This window comes from Oncorhynchus mykiss, chromosome 6, assembly GCF_057628025.1.
Source record: "Oncorhynchus mykiss isolate SJ-2025 chromosome 6, ASM5762802v1, whole genome shotgun sequence".
Taxonomy (NCBI): Eukaryota; Metazoa; Chordata; class Actinopteri; order Salmoniformes; family Salmonidae; genus Oncorhynchus; species Oncorhynchus mykiss.
In genome coordinates, this window is record NC_143027.1 from 80247570 (window position 1) to 80270564 (window position 22995).

Consider the following 22995-nt stretch of genomic DNA (forward strand, 5'->3'; position numbering starts at 1 on the left):
CTCACCGATGATTATGAAGGCGACAGCGATGATGAAAGTCAGAACGTAGCCTCTGATTGGCTCGTTGTTCTTGCCGTGTCCCTTGGCGAAGAACTTCAGTGCAGTGTAGATGTTGTCTTTACACAGAGCCTGAGAGGAGGAAGAGGAGGAAGAAGAGGAAGAGGGGGGCGAGAAGGTGAGGAGGAGCAGGAAGAGAAGGGTGGATGAAGAGGTGGAGGAGGAGGAAGAGAGAGAGGTAGAGGGGGGAGGAGTGGGAGTTAGCTGATTGTAACATAGTTTGACAATTGTTGTCATCTGGCTAGAAGGAACATGAAAAAGAGAGGGGCTCTGTTTCACTCATCATAGACCTTGTAGTAGTACCTGGAACCCTCAGAGCTGATGAATGAGGATCAAGTGAGCAGACAGGTGATAGACAGTAGTAGTGTGACTGACCTGGAAGACTTTGGGTGCGCTGACGAGGGAGGCGAGGGCGGAGGAGAGGGTGGCAGAGAAGGTTCCTGCTGTGATGAGAGGACCGAACCCTGACACCATGGTCATCACCTGGGGAGGAGGAGACACAGGGGCTGTTTAGTTTCACTGGACTGTGTGTGTGTGTCTGGTTATTTTGTTGTGTTGTTGTACTGAATGTGTAACTGTGTTGTTTGATTGTTGTTACATTGTTGTTGTTGTTCTTGTACCTGGAAGTTGTTCATGGAGCCAAACTTGCAGCTGCTGACATCACAGGAGGAGAAGTTCCATCCCTGCTCACAGGCAGCAGTGTTGCTACCGTTACAGAACATGTCCATCCCTGTGGCAATGGTGTCGTTGATGTTTCCTGTTGCATCACGCACCACCGTGGCAGCTGATCAATCAGAAAACAGAACAGACACAACATTTAGGGAGGGTTTCGTGTGTGCGTTCGTGTGTGTGTGCGCGCGTGCATCCTTACAGACACAGAGGGCAACTCCCAGGTATGTGACTCCAGTGATGAGGATGGCCAGCAGGGTTCCTTTAGGGAGAGCATCCTGGGGATCCTGCAGTAGAACCAGAGATAAACAGCAGAAGTGATAGCTGGAGGAAACAGTGGTTTGGGTCTATGGGATCATCATTCTCTGCTGTTTAAAGTGAAGTTGCCTGTTCACAGACACAATAAAGAGTGGAACCACTACTTCAAGGTCTAAGAGCAAGTGACGTCACCGATTGAAAGGCTATTAGCGCCCACCACCGATAACTAGCTAGCCATTTCACATCCATCACTGGCTGTTAGAAACATGGGACAATAAACACTGAGTGGATATGTCCTATCTTCTATTGGATGTTTCGTGGTCCAGGTCTTGTGCTTCTACCTCTCTTTTCACTGATCATCTCTCACTATCTCTCTGTCTCTCTCACTATCTCTCTGTCTCTCTCTCTCTCTCTGTCTCTGTCTCTCTCTCTCTGACTATCTCTCTCCCTCTCTCTCTCTCTCTCTCTCTCTAAGCTACCAATGACTTCACACAGGAAGAGGTTGTGCTACAGTAAAGCTACCCTAAAGAGAAATATACAGTAGTTTATAAAGCTACCCTAAAGAGAAATATACAGTAGTTTATAAAGCTACTTATAAAGCTACAAACTACTTCGTGAAAATAATCATATCTAAATCTGAAATGTCATAATATAATGTTAAGAAACATGACTGCAAGAACACATCTCTCTGGAGTCGTATGTTAACAGTGAACTGAGATCTGCTGTGTGGTCAGGCAGAGGAACATAGTGGGTCATTTTTTGCCCTTCATACCTTCAGGTCTCCAGAGATGTTAGCTCCAGCCAGGATACCCGTGGCAGCAGGGAAGAAGATGGCGAACACAGAGAAGAACGTCTCTCCATCTCGGAAGTCCGGCGGTAAGTTCTCCATAAATATTTTGGCTGTGGGGGAGAAAGAGAAGAGAATAGATGTGGATGAGAAGGGTGTCTCTGTGTCAAACTGGTGATGCTGTCTCTGTGTGTCATTTGACAGAGTATAGAAAAAGACATGTTCTCCTCCTGACCATGTGACCTGAGCAGGACAAACTCAGGGCTCTCATCATGAAACTAATATAGCTTGATTATAAATGTGAGCATTATAAAGGTTATGTATTTGATGAATTCCTCTATCTATGCGAAGGAAACCTCTGTTGCCTTACCGTCGTAGTTAAAGAATCCTTTAGACTTCTTGTCGGTGGAGGCTGGGATGCCAGTTCCTACGAAGACGTTGACGATGGCTACCAGGAGGATGATCAGCAAACCGATCTGGGCCTGAAGAGACAGGATCAACAGGTTAGTCTGGGTTACAACGTTTTCATATGAAACTAGAGGACAGTTACAAGGTCACACCATTCCTCTCCAACAGCTGAAGAGGAGAAACCGACTGTGATAAGGAACTGAACACATACTGATCTCAGTTACGGTCAATATCAGACATGGAATTGAAAGATGTCAAGTTGATATCAGTTGATTAATTTTCTACTGGAAACATGGGGATTTGAACCACACTGTATGTGGATCTGTCTCTAGCTGTACAGTGAAGTGCAGTGTAGCGTAGTGAGAGTAGCATAATGTAGTGTAGTGTATGTGTTGTGTATTATATCATGCTGCGTAGTATAATGTAGCGTTGAGTAGTGTATTATAATGTAGCGTAGTATAATGTAGTGTAGTATATTATAATGTAGTGTAGTATAATGTAATGTAGTGTAATGTAGAGTAGTATAATGTAATGTAGTGTAGAGTAGAGTAGTATAATGTAATGTAGTGTAGAGTAGTGTAATGTAATGTAGAGTAGAGTAGTATAATGTAATGTAGTGTAGAGTAGTATAATGTAGTGTAGAGTAGAGTAGTATAATGTAGTGTAGTGTAGAGTAGTATAATGTAATGTAGAGTAGAGTAGTATAATGTAATGTAGTGTAGAGTAGTATAATGTAGTGTAGAGTAGAGTAGTATAATGTAATGTAGAGTAGAGTAGTATAATGTAGTGTAGTATAATGTAATGTAGTGTAGTATAATGTAATGTAGTGTAATGTAGAGTAGTATAGTGTAATGTAGAGTAGAGTAGTATAATGTAATGTAGAGTAGAGTAGTATAATGTAATGTAGAGTAGAGTAGTATAATGTAGTGTAGTGTAGAGTAGTATAATGTAATGTAGAGTAGAGTAGTATAATGTAATGTAGTGTAGAGTAGTATAATGTAGTGTAGAGTAGAGTAGTATAATGTAATGTAGAGTAGAGTAGTATAATGTAATGTAGTGTAGAGTAGTATAATGTAGTGTAGAGTAGAGTAGTATAATGTAATGTAGAGTAGAGTAGTATAATGTAATGTAGTGTAGAGTAGTATAATGTAGTGTAGAGTAGAGTAGTATAATGTAATGTAGTGTAGTGTAGAGTAGTATAGTGTAATGTAGAGTAGAGTAGTATAATGTAGTGTAGTGTAATGTAGAGTAGTATAATGTAATGTAGTGTAGAGTAGAGTAGTATAATGTAATGTAGTGTAGAGTAGTATAATGTAGTGTAGAGTAGAGTAGTATAATGTAATGTAGTGTAGTGTAGAGTAGTATAGTGTAATGTAGAGTAGAGTAGTATAATGTAATGTAGCGTAGAGTAGAGTAGTATAATGTAATGTAGTGTAGAGTAGTGTAATGTAATGTAGCGTAGAGTAGTATAATGTAATGTAGAGTAGTGTAATGTAATGTAGTGTAGAGTAGTATAGTGTAATGTAGAGTAGAGTAGTATAATGTAATGTAGCGTAGAGTAGAGTAGTATAATGTAATGTAGTGTAGAGTAGTGTAATGTAATGTAGCGTAGAGTAGTATAATGTAATGTAGAGTAGTGTAATGTAATGTAGAGTAGTATAATGTAATGTAGCGTAGAGTAGAGTAGTATAATGTAATGTAGTGTAGAGTAGTATAATGTAATGTAGTGTAGAGTAGAGTAGTATAATGTAATGTAGCGTAGAGTAGTATAATGTAATGTAGAGTAGAGTAGTATAATGTAATGTAGAGTAGAGTAGTATAATGTAATGTAGTGTAGAGTAGTATAATGTAGTGTAGAGTAGAGTAGTATAATGTAATGTAGTGTAGAGTAGTATAATGTAGTGTAGAGTAGAGTAGTATAATGTAATGTAGTGTAGTGTAGAGTAGTATAATGTAATGTAGTGTAGAGTAGTATAATGTAATGTAGTGTAGAGTAGAGTAGTATAATGTAATGTAGCGTAGAGTAGTATAATGTAATGTAGTGTAGAGTAGTATAATGTAATGTAGAGTAGAGTAGTATAATGTAATGTAGTGTAGAGTAGTATAATGTAATGTAGTGTAGAGTAGAGTAGTATAATGTAATGTAGAGTAGAGTAGTATAATGTAATGTAGAGTAGAGTAGTATAATGTAATGTAGAGTAGAGTAGTATAATGTAATGTAGAGTAGAGTAGTATAATGTAATGTAGCGTAGAGTAGTATAATGTAATGTAGTGTAGAGTAGTATAGTGTAATGTAGCGTAGAGTAGTATAATGTAATGTAGAGTAGTGTAATGTAATGTAGAGTAGTATAATGTAATGTAGAGTAGTATAATGTAATGTAGAGTAGTATAATGTAATGTAGAGTAGTATAATGTAATGTAGCGTAGAGTAGTATAATGTAGCGTAGAGTAGTATAATGTAATGTAGAGTAGTGTAATGTAATGTAGAGTAGTATAATGTAATGTAGAGTAGTATAATGTAATGTAGCGTAGAGTAGTATAATGTAGTGTAGAGTAGAGTAGTATAATGTAGCGTAGAGTAGTATAATGTAGCGTAGAGTAGTATAATGTAATGTAGAGTAGTGTAATGTAATGTAGAGTAGTATAATGTAATGTAGAGTAGTATAATGTAATGTAGCGTAGAGTAGTATAATGTAGTGTAGAGTAGAGTAGTATAATGTAATGTAGAGTAGAGTAGTATAATGTAGCGTAGAGTAGTATAATGTAATGTAGAGTAGTATAATGTAATGTAGCGTAGAGTAGTATAATGTAGTGTAGAGTAGAGTAGTATAATGTAATGTAGAGTAGAGTAGTATAATGTAGCGTAGAGTAGTATAATGTAGCGTAGAGTAGTATAATGTAGTGTAGAGTAGAGTAGTATAATGTAATGTAGCGTAGAGTAGTATAATGTAGCGTAGAGTAGTATAATGTAATGTAGAGTAGTGTAATGTAATGTAGAGTAGTATAATGTAATGTAGAGTAGTATAATGTAATGTAGCGTAGAGTAGTATAATGTAGTGTAGAGTAGAGTAGTATAATGTAATGTAGAGTAGTATAATGTAATGTAGCGTAGAGTAGAGTAGTATAATGTAGTGTAGTGTAGAGTAGAGTAGTATAATGTAATGTAGTGTAGAGTAGTGTAATGTAATGTAGCGTAGAGTAGTATAATGTAGTGTAGCGTAGAGTAGTGTAATGTAGTGTAGAGTAGTATAATGTAATGTAGAGTAGAGTAGTATAATGTAGTGTAGCGTAGAGTAGTATAATGTAGTGTAGCGTAGAGTAGTATAATGTAGTGTAGAGTAGTATAATGTAATGTAGAGTAGAGTAGTATAATGTAGTGTAGCGTAGAGTAGTATAATGTAGTGTAGAGTAGTATAATGTAATGTAGTGTAGAGTAGTATAATGTAATGTAGAGTAGAGTAGTATAATGTAATGTAGAGTAGAGTAGTATAATGTAGTGTAGAGTAGAGTAGTATAATGTAATGTAGTGTAGTGTAGAGTAGTATAATGTAATGTAGTGTAGAGTAGTATAATGTAATGTAGTGTAGAGTAGTATAATGTAATGTAGTGTAGAGTAGTATAATGTAATGTAGTGTAGAGTAGTATAATGTAATGTAGTGTAGAGTAGTATAATGTAGTGTAGTGTAGAGTAGTATAATGTAATGTAGTGTAGAGTAGTATAATGTAGTGTAGTGTAGAGTAGTATAATGTAATGTAGTGTAGAGTAGTATAATGTAATGTAGTGTAGAGTAGTATAATGTAATGTAGTGTAGAGTAGTATAATGTAATGTAGTGTAGAGTAGTATAATGTAATGTAGTGTAGAGTAGTGTAATGTAATGTAGCGTAGAGTAGTATAATGTAATGTAGAGTAGAGTAGTATAATGTAGTGTAGAGTAGTATAATGTAGTGTAGCGTAGAGTAGTATAATGTAGTATAATGTAATGTAGCGTAGAGTAGTGTAATGTAATGTAGCGTAGAGTAGTATAATGTAATGTAGAGTAGAGTAGTATAATGTAGTGTAGAGTAGTATAATGTAGTGTAGCGTAGAGTAGTATAATGTAGTGTAGAGTAGTATAATGTAATGTAGCGTAGAGTAGTATAATGTAATGTAGCGTAGAGTAGTATAATGTAATGTAGAGTAGAGTAGTATAATGTAGTGTAGAGTAGAGTAGTATAATGTAATGTAGAGTAGAGTAGTATAATGTAATGTAGCGTAGAGTAGTATAATATAGTGTAGAGTAGAGTAGTATAATGTAATGTAGAGTAGAGTAGTATAATGTAATGTAGCGTAGAGTAGTATAATGTAGTGTAGAGTAGTATAATGTAGTGTAGCGTAGAGTAGTATAATATAATGTAGAGTAGAGTAGTATAATGTAGTGTAGAGTAGAGTAGTATAATGTAATGTAGAGTAGAGTAGTATAATGTAATGTAGCGTAGAGTAGTATAATGTAGTGTAGAGTAGTATAATGTAGTGTAGCGTAGAGTAGTATAATGTAGTGTAGTGTAGAGTAGTATAATGTAGTGTAGAGTAGTATAATGTAATGTAGTGTAGAGTAGTATAATGTAGTGTAGCGTAGAGTAGTATAATGTAATGTAGTGTAGAGTAGTATAATGTAGTGTAGAGTAGTATAATGTAATGTAGTGTAGAGTAGTATAATGTAGTGTAGTGTAGAGTAGTATAATGTAATGTAGTGTAGTGTAGAGTAGTATAATGTAATGTAGAGTAGAGTAGTATAATGTAATGTAGTGTAGAGTAGTATAATGTAATGTAGTGTAGAGTAGTATAATGTAATGTAGTGTAGAGTAGTATAATGTAATGTAGTGTAGAGTAGTATAATGTAATGTAGTGTAGAGTAGTATAATGTAATGTAGTGTAGAGTAGTATAATGTAATGTAGTGTAGAGTAGTATAATGTAATGTAGTGTAGAGTAGTATAATGTAATGTAGTGTAGAGTAGTATAATGTAATGTAGTGTAGAGTAGTATAATGTAATGTAGTGTAGAGTAGTATAATGTAATGTAGTGTAGTGTAGAGTAGTATAATGTAATGTAGAGTAGAGTAGTATAATGTAATGTAGTGTAGAGTAGTATAATGTAATGTAGTGTAGAGTAGTATAATGTAATGTAGAGTAGAGTAGTATAATGTAATGTAGTGTAGAGTAGTGTAATGTAATGTAGTGTAGAGTAGTGTAATGTAATGTAGAGTAGAGTAGTATAATGTAATGTAATGTAGTGTAGAGTAGAGTAGTATAATGTAATGTAGAGTAGAGTAGTATAATGTAGAGTAGAGTAGTATAATGTAATGTAGTGTAGAGTAGAGTAGTATAATGTAATGTAGTGTAGAGTAGTATAATGTAATGTAGAGTAGAGTAGTATAATGTAATGTAGTGTAGAGTAGTATAATGTAATGTAGAGTAGAGTAGTATAATGTAGTGTAGAGTAGAGTAGTATAATGTAATGTAGAGTAGAGTAGTATAATGTAATGTAGAGTAGAGTAGTATAATGTAATGTAGTGTAGAGTAGTGTAATGTAATGTAGTGTAGAGTAGTGTAATGTAATGTAGTGTAGAGTAGTATAATGTAATGTAGTGTAGAGTAGTATAATGTAATGTAGAGTAGAGTAGTATAATGTAATGTAGTGTAGAGTAGTGTAATGTAGTGTAGAGTAGTATAATGTAGAGTAGAGTAGTGTAGTGTAGAGTAGTATAATGTAATGTAGAGTAGAGTAGTATAATGTAATGTAGTGTAGAGTAGTGTAATGTAGAGTAGTATAATGTAATGTAGTGTAGAGTAGTGTAATGTAGTGTAGAGTAGTATAATGTAATGCAGTGTAGAGTAGTGTAATGTAGTGTAGAGTAGTATAATGTAGCGTAGAGTAGAGTAGTATAATGTAATGCAGTGTAGAGTAGTATAATGTAATGTAGAGTAGAGTAGAGTAGTATAATGTAATGTAGTGTAGAGTAGTGTAATGTAGTGTAGAGTAGTATAATGTAATGTAGAGTAGAGTAGTATAATGTAGCGTAGAGTAGAGTAGTATAATGTAATGTAGAGTAGAGTAGTATAATGTAATGCAGTGTAGAGTAGTATAATGTAATGTAGAGTAGAGTAGAGTAGTATAATGTAATGTAGAGTAGAGTAGTATAATGTAATGTAGAGTAGAGTAGTATAATGTAATGTAGAGTAGTATAATGTAATGTAGTGTAGAGTAGAGTAGTATAATGTAATGTAGTGTAGAGTAGAGTAGTATAATGTAATGTAGTGTAGAGTAGTGTAATGTAATGTAGAGTAGAGTAGTATAATGTAATGTAGAGTAGAGTAGTATAATGTAATGTAGAGTAGTATAATGTAATGTAGAGTAGTATAATGTAATGTAGTGTAGAGTAGTATAATGTAATGTAGAGTAGAGTAGTATAATGTAATGTAGAGTAGTATAATGTAATGTAGAGTAGTATAATGTAATGTAGTGTAGAGTAGTGTAATGTAATGTAGAGTAGAGTAGTATAATGTAATGTAGAGTAGAGTAGTATAATGTAATGTAGAGTAGTATAATGTAATGTAGTGTAGAGTAGTGTAATGTAATGTAGAGTAGAGTAGTAATGTAATGTAGTGTAGAGTAGTATAATGTAATGTAGTGTAGAGTAGTGTAATGTAATGTAGAGTAGAGTAGTATAATGTAATGTAGAGTAGTATAATGTAATGTAGAGTAGTATAATGTAATGTAGAGTAGAGTAGTGTAATGTAGTGTAGAGTAGAGTAGTATAATGTAATGTAGAGTAGAGTAGTATAATGTAATGTAGAGTAGAGTAGTATAATGTAATGTAGAGTAGAGTAGTATAATGTAATGTAGAGTAGAGTAGTATAATGTAGTGTAGAGTAGAGTAGTATAATGTAATGTAGAGTAGGGTAGTATAATGTAATGTAGAGTAGTATAATGTAATGTAGAGTAGAGTAGTATAATGTAATGTAGTGTAGAGTAGTATAATGTAATGTAGTGTAGAGTAGTATAATGTAATGTAGAGTAGTATAATGTAATGTAGTGTAGAGTAGTATAATGTAATGCAGTGTAGAGTAGTATAATGTAATGTAGAGTAGTATAATGTAATGTAGAGTAGAGTAGTATAATGTAATGTAGTGTAGAGTAGTATAATGTAATGCAGTGTAGAGTAGTATAATGTAATGTAGAGTAGTATAATGTAATGTAGTGTAGAGTAGTATAATGTAATGTAGAGTAGAGTAGTATAATGTAATGTAGTGTAGTGTAGAGTAGTATAATGTAGTGTAGTGTAGAGTAGTATAGTGTAATGTAGCGTAGAGTAGTATAATGTAATGTAATGTAGAGTAGTATAATGTAATGTAGAGTAGAGTAGTATAATGTAATGTAGTGTAGAGTAGTATAATGTAATGTAGTGTAGAGTAGTATAATGTAATGTAGAGTAGAGTAGTATAATGTAGTGTAGAGTAGTATAATGTAATGTAATGTAGAGTAGTATAATGTAATGTAGAGTAGTATAATGTAATGTAGAGTAGAGTAGTATAATGTAATGTAGAGTAGAGTAGTATAATGTAGTGTAGAGTAGTATAATGTAATGTAATGTAGAGTAGAGTAGTATAATGTAATGTAGAGTAGAGTAGTATAATGTAATGTAGTGTAGAGTAGTATAATGTAATGTAGTGTAGAGTAGTATAATGTAATGTAGTGTAGAGTAGTATAATGTAATGTAGTGTAGAGTAGTATAATGTAGTGTAGAGTAGAGTAGTATAATGTAATGTAGAGTAGAGTAGTATAATGTAATGTAGTGTAGAGTAGTATAATGTAATGTAGTGTAGAGTAGTATAATGTAATGTAGAGTAGAGTAGTATAATGTAGTGTAGAGTAGTATAATGTAATGTAATGTAGAGTAGTATAATGTAATGTAGAGTAGTATAATGTAATGTAGAGTAGAGTAGTATAATGTAATGTAGAGTAGAGTAGTATAATGTAGTGTAGAGTAGTATAATGTAATGTAATGTAGAGTAGTATAATGTAATGTAGAGTAGTATAATGTAATGTAGAGTAGAGTAGTATAATGTAATGTAGAGTAGAGTAGTATAATGTAGTGTAGAGTAGTATAATGTAGTGTAGTGTAGAGTAGTATAATGTAATGTAGAGTAGAGTAGTATAATGTAATGTAGTGTAGAGTAGTATAATGTAATGTAGTGTAGAGTAGTATAATGTAATGTAGAGTAGAGTAGTATAATGTAATGTAGAGTAGAGTAGTATAATGTAGTGTAGAGTAGTATAATGTAGTGTAGAGTAGAGTAGTATAATGTAATGTAGTGTAGAGTAGTGTAATGTAATGTAGTGTAGAGTAGTATAATGTAGTGTAGAGTAGTATAATGTAATGTAGTGTAGTATAATGTAATGTAGCGTAGAGTAGTATAATGTAGTGTAGAGTAGAGTAGTATAATGTAATGTAGAGTAGTGTAATGTAATGTAGAGTAGTATAATGTAATGTAGTGTAGAGTAGTATAATGTAATGTAGTGTAGAGTAGTATAATGTAATGTAGTGTAGTGTAGAGTAGTATAGTGTAATGTAGAGTAGAGTAGTATAATGTAATGTAGTGTAGAGTAGTATAATGTAATGTAGAGTAGAGTAGTATAATGTAATGTAGTGTAAAGTAGTATAATGTAATGTAGAGTAGAGTAGTATAATGTAATGTAGTGTAGAGTAGTGTAATGTAATGTAGTGTAGAGTAGTATAATGTAGTGTAGAGTAGTATAATGTAGAGTAGAGTAGTATACTATAATGTAGAGTAGAGTAGTATAATGTAATGTAGTGTAGAGTAGTGTAGTGTTGTATAATGTAGTGTAGTATAATGTAGTATAATGTAGAGTAGTGTTGTTTATTGTAGTGTAGTATAATGTAGAGTAGTGTTGTTTATTGTAGTGTAGTGTAGTATAATGTAATGTAGCATAGTATAGTATAATGTAGTATAATGTAGCGTAGTGTTGTATAATGTAGTGTACTGTAGTTTAATGTAGTATAATGTGTAGTATAATGTAATGTAGCGTAGTGTAGTATCTCACCTTGGCCTCCCACTCCATCCCGGCCACTGAGATCCCCAGCAGCAGCACCACCGAGATACAGCCGATGATCCTGATGTCATTCAGCTCATCTATCATAATGGCATTGTTTTCCTGTAGAGGAGAGGGAAGGAGGGGGAGACAGAGGTGGAGAGAGAGATGCACATGGAGAGGTAGAGAGAGAGAGGGGGGAGAGGGAGAGAGGGACCACAGTCAGTGATCTGACACACACACACACACACACACACACACACAGATGCTACGTACCTTGAGTAGGTCAACCACAGTCTCTGCGAAGCCCACCACGTACATCGCCACGGCAACAGCGTTAGCGAAGGCGAAGATGAGACCAATGGAACCGCCAAACTCTGGTCCCAGACTACGTGATATCAGGTAGTACGCCCCTCCTGGAAACCAATCAGTAATAACATTCCTCTACTTGTACATACAGTGGACACAGAGCAGGTAGGGAGCAGGGATAATAACATTCCTCTACTTGTACATACAGTGGACACAGAGCAGGTAGGGAGCAGGGATAATAACATTCCTCTACTTGTACATACAGTGGACACAGAGCAGGTAGGGAGCAGGGATAATAACATTCCTCTACTTGTACATACAGTGGACACAGAGCAGGTAGGGAGCAGGGATAATAACATTCCTCTACTTGTACATACAGTGGACACAGAGCAGGTAGGGAGCAGGGATAATAACATTCCTCTACTTGTACATACAGTGGACACAGAGCAGGTAGGGAGCAGGGATAATAACATTCCTCTACTTGTACATACAGTGGACAGTCATTGAAAACAACCTTTGAGCTCTCCTTGTTTTTTCAACATTGTCTCATGTTTATAATGTGTTGAGTGCCTGTATAAAGCCTCGCTACTGTTATTTTACTGCTGCTCTTTAATTATTTGTTATTTTTCTATTTTTCTTTTCTTTTTTTCTTACATGTTTTTTTTTACTTAGCACTTATTCTTCTCAAAACATTGTTAGTTAAGGACTTGTAAGTAAGCATTTCACTGTAAGGTCTACCGACACCTGTTATATTCGGCGCATGTGACAAATAACATTTGATTTGATTTGGTTGACTCACCTCCTCGTACCACTCCATTGGTGCAGATAGCAGACATGGAGAGACCTGTGACGGTGGTCACCACACAGCTCAGAGCAATGACCACAATGCCCAGACCTAAAACACAAAATACCTGTTAATCCAACTCACCCCTGCTCAGGCCATTTACAGTCTGTCTACATGTGAAGGCATACAATGTTTTGCGAAGTTTGAATTCCACACTGAAATGTCTTTCTTTTCTTCTTAAAGATGGTCCTCCAGCAATTTTATGTTTTGAGCAAAATCGTTTAAAAACAAAAACACAACTGCAAACTTCAAGGAGTTGGTCGGATGGGAAGTTGTGATGTCATCCGCCTCCTCCCTTGCTTGAGGAACAATAGAGGAGCATTAGAGAACAGAAGAGGAAAGGCCAACCCCCACTTGTGCCATATCATAAGGATACCTGGACCACCTATTGAGATGTGCCTTTTGTTAAGTAAATCAGCTGATAAATGAGCTAAATCAGAAACTGGAGTACGACTTTAAGAACCCGTGTATAAAGGAGTGTAGAGTGCTGTTTTTGTCACATTGTGCTGGTTCTGAAATAATCTACCACCTCCTCTTTCTAACACCTGACCACACCTTCTGTGCCCTCCAGTCACCTCTAACACCTTGAGAAACACAGTGAAGCCTTCTGTCCCCTCCAGGCACCTCTAACACCTTGAAAAACACAAGTGAAGCCTTCTGTCCCCTCCAGTCACCTCTAACACCTTGAGAAACACAGTGAAGCCTTCTGTCCCCTCCAGTCACCTCTAACACCTTGAGAAACACAGTGAAGCCTTCTGTCCCCTCCAGTCACCTCTAACACCTTGAGAAACACAGTGAAGCCTTCTGTGCCCTCCAGTCACCTCTAACACCTTGAGAAACACAGTGAAGCCTTCTGTGCCCTCCAGTCACCTCTAACACCTTGAGAAACACAGTGTAGCCTTCTGTGCCCTCCAGTCACCTCTAACACCTTGAGAAACACAGTGAAGCCTTCTGTGCGTCTGAAATGGTCCATTCTCAGGACTAATGGTGCTGTAGGCCTGCAGGCTGTTAGTTCCAGCAGGCGGTTTACTCTGATATCTGTCATGGTCTCTATCTGCACTGCAGCCAGCGCTCTGAAATACATTAGTTATGCTCCATAAAGAGGTCCTCACCCCTGAGAAACACACACATGCACACAAACACACACACACACACACATACACACACCTGGTACATTCCAGCTACTTCCTTTGCTTTGACCTCAGAGTGAAGGACACTGGGAGCTGACTGGTTGTCTTTTTGTGTTGTACATATTTTTGCATGTCTACACTCTCAGAAACAAAGAGTGCAACAAAGAATGTCCCAGTAGGTCAGAGGTATTCAAACTTTTCCAGCGGGGAGCCAATTTTTTCCACCAGAATTTCTGGGGACCCCATTTTCCCCCCAATCATTTCTTGCGACCCCAACCCAAATCTAAAGACACAACCTTAAAATGTTCATTGCATATTCATTTCTTATCAACATGAAAAGAAACCAATAAATACATTTTCTCAATAAAATTGTAGCTTTCAAATGATCTTTCTCAAAATGTTTGTATATTGTATACAGTAATACAGTAATAATCTGTACTCCTCATTGTTTAAAATATGATTTTTAAAAACATTTTGGTGACCCTACTGCAGTTACCCCATCGCGACCCCACTGCAGTTACCCTATCGTGACCCCACTGCAGTTACCCCATCGCGACCCCACTGCAGTTACCCTATCGTGACCCCACTGCAGTTACCCCATCGTGACCCCACTGCAGTTACCCCATCGCAACCCCACTGCAGTTACCCCATCGTGACCCCACTGCAGTTACCCCATCGTGACCCCACTGCAGTTACCCCATCGTGACCCCACTGCAGTTACCCCATCGCGACCCCAACTTTGAATAGCACTTCTGTAGGGGAGTATTGGGGAACCATCTGAATTTAAGATGGGTAGAACTCTTTCTGGTTCCCAATACCAACCTTTATCTATTTGGAATCCAGATTATTTTTTTGTAACCTGGTTCTTTTTGGAAACCTAAAGGGTTCTATCTGACCTGAAAAGGAGCCTGCTACATAGCACTCCTTTTTTCTGATAGTGTGTGTGGTGTAATTATTTATTACTCTGTGTTGTACTTACCCCAGCCGGCCTGTCCAAACACCCAGGACAGACGGATGAACAGCATCACACCCCAGATGTTCAACATACATCTCACCTAGAGAGGAGGAAAGACAAGAGGAGCGAGAGGAGAGTTGAGGAGAGACAGGAGGAAAGAGAGGATGAGAGAGGAGGAAAGACAAGAGGAGGGAGAGGAGGAGAGAGAGGAGGAGAGAGGATGAGAGACAGTAGGAGAGACAGGAGGAGAGAGAGGAGAGAGGAGGAGAGAGAGGAGAGAGGAGGAGAGACAGGAGGACAGACAGGAGGAGAGCGAGGGGAGGAGAGACAGGAGGAGAGCGAGAGGAGGAGAGAGACAGGAGGAGACAGAGGAGGAGAGACAGGAGGAGAGCGAGGGGAGGAGAGGGACAGGAGGAGACAGAGGCGGCGAGAGAGGACGAGAGAGAGGAGGAGAGAGACAGAGAGTAGGAGAGAGGCTAGGTTAGGTAGAGACTGGGGTTAGCCCTGAGTTACACATAAGGCAGGATCACTTTGACCTTGTCTCTTCGCTTCCAGTCAGATCGTAGTTAGGTTAGATAGAGACCGGGTTATGACAGAATAACTATCTGAATCTCTTTATCGCTGTGTCGGTGTCTGTGTCTGAGGCTTCCAGACAGATCATGTGACCTGTCAGGGTATCACTGAGGTATGCAGGTTATTGATGCTGGGTTGTGATATACAGCTCAGGAGTGGCCAGGGTGACCCCCAGTGACCCCCAGTAGAAGAAGTTCCCATAACCTGACCACACAGACCAGGACTCCCCATTCACCCTGCTCGATATCCAGCCACACTCTCTAAGACTCCATTCCTACTCACCACGATCCCATTAGGACAGGCCAGTCCCCATAACCAACTGCCTTCACCAGGATCCCATTAGGCCAGTCCCCATAACCAACTGCCCTCACCAGGATCCCATTAGGCCAGTCCCCATAAAACTGCCCTCACCAGGATCCCATTAGGACAGTCCCCATAACAAACTGCCCTCACCAGGATCCCATTAGGCCAGTCCCCATAACCAACTGCCCTCACCAGGATCCCATTAGGACAAGCCAGTCCCCATAACCAACTGCCCTCACCAGGATCCCATTAGGCCAGTCCCCATAACCAACTGCCCTCACCAGGATCCCATTAGACCAGTCCCTATAACAAACTTCCCTCACCAGGTTCCCATTAGGACAGGCCAGTTCCCATAACCAGCTGCCCTCGCCAGGACCCCATTAAGAACCATCCTAATCCTGCCCCAATACAACCCATCTCCACTCCCCAGGACCCTCCTAACCCTGCCCCAAAATAACCCATCACTACTCCCAGGACCCTCCTAACCCTGCCCCAATATAACCCATCTCCACTCCCCAGGACCCTCCTAACCCTGTCCAATATAACCCATCTCCACTCCCCAGGACCCTCCTAACCCTCCCCCAATATAACCCATCTCCACTCCCCAGGACCCTCCTAACCCTGTCCAATGTAACCCATCTCTACTAACCAGGACCCTCCTAACCCTGCCCAATGTAACCCATCTCCACTCCTCAGGACCCTCATAACCCTGTCCAATGTAACCCATCTCCACTCCTCAGGACCCTCCTAACCCTGTCCAATATAACCCATCTCCACTCCCCAGGACCCTCCTAACCCTGTCCAATGTAACCCATCTCTACTAACCAGGACCCTCCTAACCCTGCCCAATGTAACCCATCTCCACTCCTCAGGACCCTCCTAACCCTGTCCAATGTAACCCATCTCTACTAACCAGGACCCTCCTAACCCTGTCCAATGTAACCCATCTCTACTAACCAGGACCCTCCTAACCCTGCCCAATGTAACCCATCTCCACTCCTCAGGACCCTCCTAACCCTGTCCAATGTAACCCATCTCCACTCCCCAGGACCCTCCTAACCCTGTCCAATATAACCCATCTCCACTCCCCAGGACCCTCCTAACCCTGCCCCAATATAACCCATCTCCACTCCCCAGGACCCTCCTAACCCTGCCCCAATATAACCCATCTCCACTCCCCAGGACCCTCCTAACCCTGCCCCAATATAACCCATCTCCACTCCCCAGGACCCTCCTAACCCTGTCCAATATAACCCATCTCAGCTCCCCAGGACCCTCCTAACCCTGTCCAATGCAACTGTTATGGGATTTATTATGAATAATGACTAAATGATGTATACATTTAACGTAGAATTATAACTAACAGAATTCTACCCTATCTTTCTAGTAGTGTTAAATAATGTTTGTTGATTAGGAAGGGGTTATGTAGCATAGACCTAGGAAGAAAGGAATGTATGTGTGTGTCGAAAGAGAACGAAGAGGGGCATTAACCTATGTTTGAACCGACCTGGCTGTAACTCTGGGGAGATAAGGTAGGACAGGGAGGGCCCCTCCAGAGCTCTTGTATCTGGGGGAGACTGGAACTGTCAGCTGAGTGGTAATAAACTGTGGTGAGACTCATGAGAAAACCCCTATGTTGGTGTGTATGTATGTGTGTAGGGTAAGAGAAAGTTATAAAAGGAATGTCTTTGTATATGTACAGCAGCGCTCTCGTATATAAACCTTACTGACTATTGTAAACTGGCCTCTGTATATTTCATTTCAATAAGAACCTTACAAATCCTTAGTAATAGACAGAATAATTTAAGTGAAGTTCAGTTTACAAAGTTCTCATAACAGTAACCCATCTCTACTAACCAGGACTCCCTTTATCCAGCCGAACCTCACGGTTCCATCTTTGTTGTCCAGGGGAATGACAGACTCCACATCGTCTGACGGCGTCCCGTCGCTCCCCTCTCTGTCCTCCACCGTGTTCGTCACTGAGATCCTTCCATTCTAGAGAGAGAAAATAGGACAGGAAAAGACTTGTCAGGGGTACGTATCACTCCAGTCTACCTGGAGGAAGATAAAGAATACGGCTGGTAGAGGAAGAAGGAATTTGTTGAAACTTTAGAGGAAGTTTAGATTAGTTTTGTCTTTAGGAAATCAGAGAGAGTTAGCAGTACAGTAACTTGATGCTAGAATTCTGGGCCTCCTGTTAGATAGGTAAGTCTCTATGAGGTCAGAACCCTGTTGAAATGTTCTCTTTCTAAATCAATCAAACAAGATACGCAGTGTTCTTGTTCCTGAGTGTGTGTGTGTGTGTGTGTGTGAGAGAGAGAGTCGTGCAGTTTGATTCTGATGAAGATGAATACATGTTTGGAGAAGCATTATTATACTGTGTGCTTGTCCTTGAAGACTGCACTCTGTGTGTGTGAGAGAGAGAGAGAGAAGGAGAGAGTGAGGGAATAGAACGGAGAGAGAGAGAGAGAGAGAGAGAGAAGGAGGGAGAGAGAGAGAGAGAGAGAGAGAGAGAAGGAGAGAGAGAGAATGAGAGAGAGAGAGAGAGTGAGGGAATAGAACACAGAGAGAGAGAGAGAGGAGGGAGAGAGAGAGAGAGAGAGAGAGAAGGATAGAGAGAGAAGGAGAGAGAGAGAGAGAGTGAGGGAATAGAACACAGAGAGAGAGAGAGAGAGAGAAGGAGAGAGTGAGGGAATAGAACAGAGAGAGAACAGGGTGGACCCAGTTTAAACTTTTTGTAAGACGAATATGAAGTGTTTAAAGGACACATGAGTACCAAGCTCTTTAATGAGATGCTCAGATCTCTGTCTGGTGTAGGGCGTGGCGTGGCTGTCAGACAGAGATAACAGACTGGCTGTCACCCAAAGGTGTTACAAATCTATAAAACACTTTAGCCTGTCAGTATGTCAACCATTGTGTAGATCTATTCTTATCTCTGTCTTTGACGACTGTTCAGTCCCAGTGTTGGCAGTAGGTTTATAGGGTGTGAAAGATGGTTGAACTGCGGTTAATGAAAGTGGCAGGAATGTTTCCAGTTAAATGAATGATTAAAGGACTATAAACTCCATTTATCTCTCTCTCTCCTCTCTCTTTTCTCTCTATCTTATCTTCCTCTCTGAGACTGTAAAACATATGTTCTTTCCTCCAGAGAGTTCATGTTGTTCTCTTTCAGGACACAGTAGGTCTATAAATGCTTTAAGAGGAATGAGTTGACCAATCCAAGGCCATCCCACTGCACACTCCACCTCATTTCAACGTGGATAATTGGGAAATATTTGGTTGAGACCTTGATCAATGAGATTACAACCTATATTCACCCACTCAAAAAGAAAGCCATAAGTTGAGTTTCCAATGTGTTGTCACTATGCTTGGAACCATCTAAAAGCACAACCAAACAATGTCAGATTTCTGGTTTAGTTATCACCAAAATGTCTATCACTGTGCTTTTAACCATTAAAGTCACAGCAAAAGTTCAAATGGGAAAACAATGTCAGATATTTGGTTGATTTATTTATGTGTTACTTATTACTGTCCTTTATCTAATATCAGAACCAAATGACCTGGATTACAGTTGAGATTACATTAAAAGAACATGGTGCAATGATCAATGCCATTCGAGATTCTGGGCAGATTATTACAGCAATTGTGAATATCTCCACAGACCTGTGAATACCTCTGCATGCTATCTTCAACATGCATGCTTTATATGATGATGGAAGAAGACATTTATAGTTACAGTAACCTCAAACTGTGACCATGGATGTGTTGATCATTTTAAGGGTGAATGTTTCATTAGTTTGTAAGATAGCCTATTTACTGTATTACAATTGAATTGTGTTTGGTTGACAAGGCAACCAAATATGAACATTTAAATGAGATATATCTACTGCTTGGATAGTTCCATCTGTCAACTGGCTTAATCCCATTCTTTAACTTTTATTTTTGGCTGAGTTGGAGATGTGGATCCACCATATAATTTGTCAACAAGTTAATAGGCTGTTTATTGTATTTCAAAAGTGATACTGAATTGTGTTTGGTTGTAAACAACCAAATATCAACATGTGAAGGAGATTTATCTTCTGCTTGCACTGAATTAAAGGCAAATGAAACTTTAAATGCACTTTAAATAAAGTTGAATTTGATTTAGTCCTGTTGTTTAAATGCACTTTAAATAAAGTTGAATTTGATTTAGTCCTGTTGTTTAAATGCACTTTAAATAAAGTTGAATTTGATTTAGTCCTGTTGTTTAAATGCACTTTAAATAACGTTGAATTTGATTTAGTCCTGTTGTTTAAATGCACTTTAAATAAAGTTGAATTTGATTTAGTCCTGTTGTTTAAATGCACTTTAAATAAAGTTGAATTTGATTTAGTCCTGTTGTTTAAATGCACTTTAAATAACGTTGAATTTGATTTAGTCCTGTTGTTTAAATGCACTTTAAATAACGTTGAATTTGATTTAGTCCTGTTGTTTAAATGCACTTTAAATAAAGTTGAATTTGATTTAGTCCTGTTGTTTAAATGCACTTTAAATAAAGTTGAATTTGATTTAGTCCTGTTGTTTAAATGCACTTTAAATAAAGTTGAATTTGATTTAGTCCTGTTGTTTAAATGCACTTTAAATAAAGTTGAATTTGATTTAGTCCTGTTGTTTAAATGCACTTTAAATAAAGTTGAATTTGATTTAGTCCTGTTGTTTAAATGCACTTTAAATAAAGTTGAATTTGATTTAGTCCTGTTGTTTAAATGCACTTTAAATAAAGTTGAATTTGATTTAGTCCTGTTGTTTAAATGCACTTTAAATAACGTTGAATTTGATTTAGTCCTGTTGTTTAAATGCACTTTAAATAACGTTGAATTTGATTTAGTCCTGTTGTTTAAATGCACTTTAAATAACGTTGAATTTGATTTAGTCCTGTTGTTTAAATGCACTTTAAATAACGTTGAATTTGATTTAGTCCTGTTGTTTAACTTAGATTTTGGATTGAGATGGAGACAATCCAACATTTATTTATCCAACAATGATTCATTTGAAAACAAAGTGGAATTAAAGCCAGACTAAGTTAGTGGTACAGATGGAACTATCCAAGCAGAAGATACATTTCCTTCAAATGTTGATATTTGGTTGCGTTGATAACCAAACACAATTCAATATCACTATCACTGGAAATCCTATTGTCTATTTTTAGTTCAATCCTGGGTTGAATTGAAACAATAGCTGTTGATGACTTTGAAAATGCTACATAGGGCTAAAAAATAGCATAATTGATGACATATGATTGAGACATTATGGTCACATTTAATTTGCTCTGTTAAACCTACCCTTTAGAATGGGTTCAATAGCAACAGTGAATCACACTGGTAAAAGTCAGTGACAAATGTCCTTATTTTATAAAACATTTTTATTTAACCTTCATTTAACTAGGCAAGTCAGTTAAGAACAAATTATTATTTTACAATTACGGCCTACCCCGGCCAAACCCTCCCCTAAACCGGACGACGCTGCACCAGTTGTGTACCGCCCTATGGGACTCCCGATCACGGTGATACAGTCCGGGATCAAACCAGGGTCTGTAGTGACGCCTCTAGCACTGAGATGCAGTGCCTTAGACCGCTGCGCCACTCAGGAGCATCATAGCTCAGCAGGGCTTGTTTAAACCCTGGATGTGAGGCCAGAGGGTAGCTGTAGATAAATCAGTTCTCCAGTAGGAGGTGCTGCCTAGCCTATTGTCTTTTCTTATTCTACTGATAGTGGATATAATGTTGAAGATCTGACGTTGTTATAAAGGTACAAATCCAACATATTTTATACAAGGTTTGTCTATGTGGACATTTGGTTACCATGATGACACAATCTTGTGGTTGAAATGTTACCCTCAAAACAGCTGTTGATTACTTTTTTCAAATCCAATGTATTTCCCACATAGATTCAACATTACAATAAATATGTTGAGAAATTAAGCTGAAACAACATTGATTCAACCAATTTGTGCCCAGTGGGAAGTGACTTTCCCTTTTTTAGAACAGACATGACTGTTACCCAATCACTGTTGTGACATGATAGTAATCTGTCACACAGTCAGAGAGAGAAAGAGAAAGAGAGAGTGAGATAAACAAATGAACAGAGAGAAACCAATACAAACAGAGAGAGAGATTTGTGACAAGTTGCCATGAAAACAACATTGTAAATACAACCAATATGTATCTGTTTCCTTTCTTCCCCTACTAGTCGTAGTACAACTATATGTACATTGTTAAAACACATAGCTGATAATATAACATTTGACACGTCTTGATCCTTTTCAAACCTTTATCAGTGAAATGTTTACTGGACATAGATTTTTGTTGTTGATGTTTTCTTTTTTCTTCTTACTTTAGTTAATTATTTATTTAACTTGCTTTGACAATGTGAACATATGTTTCCCTTAACCATAAAGCCCCTTTGAATTGATTTCATTGAATTGAGAGACAAACAGGCCAATGTTGTTGTCAAAACATGTTCCACATAAAAATGTTTTTCATTTACTGAATCTGAATTTCAATGATCTTTCTGAATTGTCTGGATTAAAGGAGAGTTGATTCCAGTTAGAAGTCTGCTGACTTGGTGGAGACAGTTGTGTGATGTGTGTGTCGGTAAGGAAAAGAGAGTGATATACAGATGTGTGTGGAGGGGGTTGTAGAGGTGAGGAGGACACACACACACACACTGACCTTCTGGAAGACATCGTGGAGCTCCTGCAGGGACGGTCGGACCGCACGGTTACCGCTCACACTCCCAGCATTCCGGTAGAAGTCGATGTTGGGCACGCGGTCCAGCGTGTCATGACCAAACGCACTGACCACGGACGGACGGACGGCCCGGTGCTCTCCGTTACCGGTCCCATTACCGTTAGAGGTGGTACCACCGGAGAAAGACGTCTCCTCGTAGTTAGGGGGTTCGTCCCCGATCCTGTCATAGGCATCATTCTCCATCAGACTGGCTGTAAATACAGGCTCCTCACACCTACTGGCTTCTACAGGTCAAACACTACAGAAAAGGAATACTGAGGTCCTTCAGTCCTCTGGTCAGGGCCTAGAGACTGTCTAAGTATCAGAAGCAATCGGCAGCTATGAGTTTGGAGCGCTGGTATGACAGACTAGTGTTGGTTCATCTGATTCTGTTTAGTTAAATCCTTGTGTAGGTCCAGAGCTGACCTATAGACCTGTCATATAGGCTGATGTTGGCTCTGCCACCCCAGCTTTATATCCTCCTGGCCCCTATGCTGGGCTCTGCCTGGGACTCAGCCATTGGCTGAACCAGCGGTTCTACCAACCACTCTCAGAACCCTGTATGTCTCAGATGTCCTTGCTGCATCCTCGGGGCCACAAAGCTTCTGACTAAACATTAACCAAGTAATAAACACCTTGGAAGATAAAGACCTGGAGCTCGCAGTGTGAAATCAAAGCAAGCCTAAATATCTTATATTGAGTGATAATTCACTTAGAATTAGTATTTTTTATAGTTTTTTTGTAGCAAGCTGCATTATCTGACTACATTGGCAGACAATTTTGCTTATTTTAACCGCCGAAAAACCTAATACAAGTAATTTCTCTTATTTCAATATCATTTT

The 22995-nt window shown here is 38.3% G+C and overlaps 1 protein-coding gene across 1 annotated transcript in view; it reads right to left on the reverse strand.

The window, feature by feature from the left end:
* LOC149983112 (solute carrier family 12 member 1-like) overlaps positions 1–22751 on the reverse strand; it is a 40049-nt gene extending 17298 nt beyond the window's left edge. The window contains exons 1-12 of the mRNA XM_090239014.1: positions 22097–22751; positions 17244–17381; positions 14535–14610; positions 12381–12476; positions 11549–11688; positions 11285–11395; positions 2142–2253; positions 1757–1884; positions 929–1013; positions 678–841; positions 433–540; positions 6–129 (exon numbers count right to left, since the gene is read on the reverse strand). Of these exons, the coding sequence (XP_090095140.1) occupies positions 6–129; positions 433–540; positions 678–841; positions 929–1013; positions 1757–1884; positions 2142–2253; positions 11285–11395; positions 11549–11688; positions 12381–12476; positions 14535–14610; positions 17244–17381; positions 22097–22357 (1543 nt within the window). The 5' untranslated portion in view covers positions 22358–22751. The remainder of the gene's footprint in view (positions 1–5; positions 130–432; positions 541–677; positions 842–928; positions 1014–1756; positions 1885–2141; positions 2254–11284; positions 11396–11548; positions 11689–12380; positions 12477–14534; positions 14611–17243; positions 17382–22096) is intronic.
* Between the last annotated feature and the right edge of the window lie 244 nt (positions 22752–22995).